Source organism: Protopterus annectens, chromosome 8.part0 (genome assembly GCF_019279795.1).
Source record: "Protopterus annectens isolate FY-2018-M chromosome 8.part0, PAN1.0, whole genome shotgun sequence".
In the NCBI taxonomy this organism is placed as follows: Eukaryota; Metazoa; Chordata; order Ceratodontiformes; family Protopteridae; genus Protopterus; species Protopterus annectens.
The window spans coordinates 1,673,739,876-1,673,746,033 of record NC_056741.1 but is presented as its reverse complement, the minus strand read 5'-3'; the positions used below and the strand labels follow the sequence as shown (position 1 = coordinate 1,673,746,033).

The 6,158-nt window shown below is 39.7% G+C and overlaps 1 protein-coding gene across 1 annotated transcript in view; it reads right to left on the bottom strand.

The window, feature by feature from the left end:
• The window catches only part of LOC122809595 (spermidine synthase), a gene marked incomplete in the record, with an annotated part of 493,078 nt that extends 488,635 nt beyond the window's left edge, over positions 1-4,443 (bottom strand). The window contains 1 exon segment of the mRNA XM_044081203.1: positions 4,159-4,443. Coding sequence (XP_043937138.1) covers positions 4,159-4,289 — 131 coding nt within the window.
• Between the last annotated feature and the right edge of the window lie 1,715 nt (positions 4,444-6,158).

Below are 6,158 nucleotides of genomic sequence, written 5' to 3'. Positions count from 1 at the left end.
GCAAAAAAGTGAAGTTCCGTCCTTTGCACTAGCCATGGTTATGTTTTGTCCTGCAAAATCTCTCATTTCTACAAAAAAGTCCCACTTTGGGAATTTGAAAAGGTGGCAACCCTATAAGAAGTAAACACTTAGGCATAGTGTTCCAAAAGGCAGGGGCCAGTTTGTAACAGAAACTTTCACATACGGGTGTTGAAATGTTGATCTTTTTAGTTTGAGGGAAGACTTGAGTAAAGGGACTAGCTAGGTTCCTGCACCAACAGCTACTTGCATTTGGAAAGGGGGCAGTTTAGTGCTGTGTACATATAAAAAGTCCTGGCTGAAATGGGAAGCAATTTTGCCTTTTGATGGTAGTTAACAATGGCGTTGTATAATCTGAAAAATCTTATTCTCTGTGACAAAGTGCATGTACATATGTATATAACAAATAAAAAAATACCCCATACACACATTAGATATAGATACACACACACACACGCTTAATACATATTCAATAAATTAAATGCATAGACTGTGCACAAAACAAACTTTGCTCTGCAATACAAACAAGAAAAGACAAGTGTGGCAGCGCAAACTGCCTAACAAATTTTTAGAACTACTGGTTGATTACAGACACGGCTTCTAGCTGTCATTTGTTTAGCAGTGCAAGATGCATTTCCACTTTTTAACGCTGTTAAGAAACAGTGTGCATATACTTTTAGCAAAGCTAACAAACTGAGGCAATTAAAAGTCTCAGTGTACAGCAAATAAAAAAAAAATTTATATATATATATATATATATATATATATATATATATATATATAGTTGTGTCTTTCGGCTTTTCCCGGTTAGGGTTCGCCACAGCGGAACTCTGGTCCACTAATGATTGGCAGTTGATTTTTACGTGCTGAGTTGCCAGCCCTAACGCACAACCTTCAACAAAAGTACACCCATTCACGCATGTCTCCACGCAGAAGACGCTCTAGCTGAGAGTCGAACCGGTCAGCGTCTTACTGTGAGGCGACAACGCTACCGCAGCACCACCACAGATTATATATATATATATATATATATATATATATATATATATATATATATATATATATATATATAGTCTCAGGTTGTAACTTTGGTTTACTAAGTGTTCAAAAACGTTTTTCCAAGAGAGTCACCTCAAACTTCACCCTTAGTCTCAACATAAAACTGCATCATGACAAATCCCCACTCACCCCCAAAATCCTTAGCACATCATGCCCAATATTGTAAAATAGTAACATTTCCCTACCTAGACCATTGTGTGGTCTAAATCTGTTACACGTACCACACTCAATAAAATGAGTACAAGATACAGTCCAATTAAACAGACTTCCGTTAATCAGCAATCAACAGATGTCATATTGACGAACACTGATTTGACACACCGGCCCTATGTAAAAAGGGGGGAAAAAGTGGATGACAGATAATGACGTATGTGTAATTTTTGAGTGCAGTGGGTTTAATCATATGTCCATTAGAGCAAGTGCTTTGTTAAGAGCGTTTTTTTTTTTTCTCTAACTGCTGGTTCATCGCTGGATGACAGCTGCTTTGAGTGCAGATCACTTGTACAGTGGGGAGTGGGATTTTGCCCTTTCCCCACTGTTTTGCAATCCTGGAGTTAAGTACATATGATTAGCAGGGTGTGCTGGGCACACACACCCCTAAATATTTTTTTTGTTTAGTTTTACATGTGCTGAGGTTCATGCTCTGCACATGCATATTAGCATGTCATTGAATTTAGTTTTAACTGAATGCAATCAATGCAGTGAATTATTAAGCAGCTGGTTGGTGACCCAAGCCCATATAAATATAAGCACACACACAGTCTGGAGGCGTCACTTATGTCAACTGTTTGTATTCTCATTACAATCTGGTCAACAGACAATCAACAGTTGTGTGAAACCACTACAACACTGGGAAGGGAGGGTTATGCATTTTCAATCTCAGAGTTGAAATATACAATTAGCATACTTGTGGGGTTTGCATGCTTCAAGGTTATGTCACAGTGTTGCAGATAATGTGCAACTGCATGCCAGTTTTTTTCTAATTATTGTGTCAATGTTAGCAATGTCGACGTTTGGGTGTTTAGACCTTTTTAAGTATATATATACACACACACACACACACACAGTTAATAATTTACTGATTAAGTGCAGACAGTTTAGACTACCTGCATCATATGCCCATTTTTTTTTTATACAATATGGTAGGTCTAGCAGACTGGATTGCATAATGGTGTGCAAGTTACCTACCATGCAGTTGTCAACGCAGAGTATGGTGTGTTTAAGATTTTGGGGGTAATGGGGGAAATCTGTCATGGTGCAGTTGTACACTCGGACTGCAAAGAAATGCTCAAGTAAATATCTTGGAATCCATTTTTTGTGCACGTAACATACAAGACTACACATACAAACAACTGATACAAAATGTACACATGCATATTTAATACACACTTACATAAAAAAAAATTTAGTAAGGTCTGACTACATAAAATGTGTATACACAAATAGAATGTTTAGTCACGTCCGACTCCACAAGCATTTAAGCACACTAGCCTTATCTGTAAATTGCTTTTTTAAAGTACTTGCAAATTCTTACCTTTTGCCATAAGTTGTTACGGAAATTGCTGTCAAGGAACATAGCCCAAATTCTCAGTTGCCCTCCAAGCACTGTCTAGTTAGGCGATTTGTTCAAGGTAACAGTTGGCAAATGAGGGCCAAGGGAATCAAACCCTGTACAAAAGAAACTAACTCACAGCTTTAAGTTGCCTTACCATTTCCTTGTTTTGCCTGTAACCTTTCCCAGCATCACTGTATTCGCTAGTGGAGCCTGTCTCTGCATTATATGCCCAAAGTATCTGAGTTTAAGTTTTACTACCAAACCTTACAGTGTGTAGTCTATTTTTAGGTATTGGCTGACCAGACCTTGCAGTGTGCCAAATTCTGAAAAGTTATCAAATTCCACAGATGGGTTGAAGCCTGAAGCAGAGATGAACACAAAAGTTTCTACATCACGCCTATTAAATATATAAAAGCAGAAAACACAAACTTGCATAGTTCTACACTAGCATGAGCTAGTAGTACTCTTCAACATAAGTAAAGTGCCATGTCATTTGCCAAGAGAGTGAAACAGCTGATATACGTCAGGAAAAAGGCATGAAATCTGCAAAAAAAAAAAAACTGTACCAGAAGCAACATAAGACTTCTGCTTGGTCAAAGGATGTCAACACAATAGGCTAAAGAGAGGAAAATCCAGAGCAGGGGAACACTGTTCCCCTGAGGTACTTGCCAATCATCTGCCCACCCAATGCCAACTGCTACCCAAGAGAATCCACCAGGCAACTACTGGAGAGTTTACACAACCCCAACATTCCCAATTCCTCTGATAAATGTATGAATGACATGCATGCTACTAACACAAACAAGTCATCCGGTCTGAACACGATATGTAGATTTTAATGTAAATGTAGGACCACCACAGTCTAAGACGAGTTTACTATTATTACCAACTAGTTTAGGAGGATGCAATTAAGAGACAATACACATTAATGATGGGACTGGATAAAACAAAGTTACCAAAAATGCAAATACTTCAGTTGGATGAAAGATGACTATTGCTAGATAGTTGGTGGGGAGGAGTGCTGAAAGCAGGAACATTACTTTCAGTGTCACCACTTTAGTTTCACGTTACAGAAACTCGGACATCCAAAAATCTATAGCTAAACTGCCTCAACCGGTATGTGGTATAGTAACTGGCATCACCACGTAATTTACAGCCACATGGGCCAAGTACTCAGGAGTAGAATTTTCGATCACTCCGTACTCCCTCTCACCCACATACAACTGTCAGTCTGTCAGAGGCAGACTACCTAACAGATAAATCGTTGTCCCACGGTACACCGGCCTCTCCAAGCTGCACAGTCATGTACACTCCACTTAGACGTGGCATTTCTATTACACTGTACTGAAGTCCCAGTCCTACGTGCGTGCGCGCACACACGCAAATACCCTCTTTGCAGTACTTTTGCTTCTACTCCTGATCGCACAGCTTTTCAGACCGTTGCAATCCTGCCCCAAACAGACTCCCGGTCCAGCTTTCTGTGCCATGCTCTCACTCTTTGCCAACATAACCAAATAGCCACTAACCTCCGGAACACCAGCACGTCCTGAAACCGGGAACGTTTATGATACAACACCTCTTCCACCTGAAGAGACATTGCCTGTCCTGGCCAGAGGGCACACTTTTCAGTGAACCAACCATCCTTGATAAGATCCATGTTATCAATCTCACTAACTACAGCAGAAAAGATGCCAGGCGGGCGGCGGACACTCACTACAGACAGCACACCACCACCACCCGCCTCACACAAACGTGAAATGTAGACGCTTCAAAAGCCAAACTACTCTAACCAATCACACTGCAATATTCGAAGGGATTTAAATAAATATTAGCCAATGTAAACCCGTGAAGGTAGGTTCACAGCTGCAGGGTTAGGTTGTTTACAGATTTAGTCCATGTGGGCTCACTGTGTGAACGGGAGTCATGGGAGCGTATAGGTAGAAAGCCTGCCGACTTGCCACATATGTTGACGTCACGTGGGGTACCTCCTCTCGGGTTTAGTTAGACTCCGCCTCCCAGCTAGTGACCGGCGCGCATACTTCCCCAAACCCAGACCCACTTTTTTTTCTCCGAGTGCATTCTTTAGCTCCAATGAAGTGCGCGACTTGTCAGTCACTTCCTATGAGAAGTTTTACAGGCGTAGTTACACAAAAAAATGATAGAAAGTAAGAATATTGAACATAACTGCAGATTAATTTGTTTCTTTTTAGCTCCGGAACAAGTTTTTATTGCTTTAGGATTCTGTGTCAACTACACCCAACCAACCAACCCACTTACTTATTAATTTCTTCCATCTCCTCCTCTGCAACATGTACTTACCTCATATTTCACCCCTGCCAAACGTCTCTCCTATTCTTTCTCCTCACTACTTCCCCCTTCTACCCTCTATCCCCTCCCTTCTGCTCTACTATCCAGACTTATTTCCACGTCTCTGCTTACTCTTAATTACTTTTCACTTCATCCATAGGCAAGGTCAGCCTTTGATCAACTGGTACCCAAGGCAAAAGGGCTCCACACCGCCCACTAGACCACTCAGTGCCCCCATCCTGGTCTAACTACATCACCCAGATTACTGAAAAAGTGCCCCTACTAGAGCCACGCCCTAGGTGGCTGCCTAATTGGCATATGCCTAAGGCCAGCTATGTCCGTACTGTACATAACCTTCACATTGCTTAATAATTGTAGTGTACTTATTTGCCCTAATCAAGATTTACTTTATTTTGTAATCATTGTAATCTAACTTAATCAGTGAATCCTACTTATACTTAAAGAAATAGTCTATGCTACCCACTGTACTTTATTAAGTATATAATTCTTACTATGTATATAACGTGTCTTTTTCTTTAAACATTGTATTATTGTCTCTGGAGCTTTTCTCCCTGGGTCTCCACTGAAAATGGGTTTTTCACCCAGTTGGACTTTCCCGGTAAACAAACATTAAATGAAAATAAATTAAAAATATGTAATTTTAGCTTGATACATACTTCTCAAAAGTGTCCATATTTTGCCTCATTGTTTTGTCATGCTCTCATTATCTCTCAAATGTTCCTGATTTTCAGAGGTCATTGATTTTTAACTCAGATTTTATCTCTGTCCCTCTTAATCCCTCATAAGAGTGACTTTGAGGGAAAATGTAGTGATTTTGCACTTAATATTGACAATAATTAGAATTACAAACCTCTTTTACATCAGAAAATTAATATCAATTGACATTATCTTATTCTATAAGTTTCAAGTTAATAATACATTAATATTTTAAAAATGTCCCTGATTATACCTGCATAATTCTTGATATGGCCCCGATCCGTTAAAAGTTATGTCTGTTTCTCATAATGTTTGTGGTTGCCTGGCAAATCATTGAGTGAAGTCAACACATAATGACAGGCACTGAGTTTTTTTCAGACTTTATACCCTTCAGAAAATGCGTGCTAATGCAAGAAACTGTTGTTCAAGCAACTTTCTAAGTACATATATGCAATAATTAAAATCTGTGCTTGATTCTGGGGCCTTTGATCCTCCCCCTTAT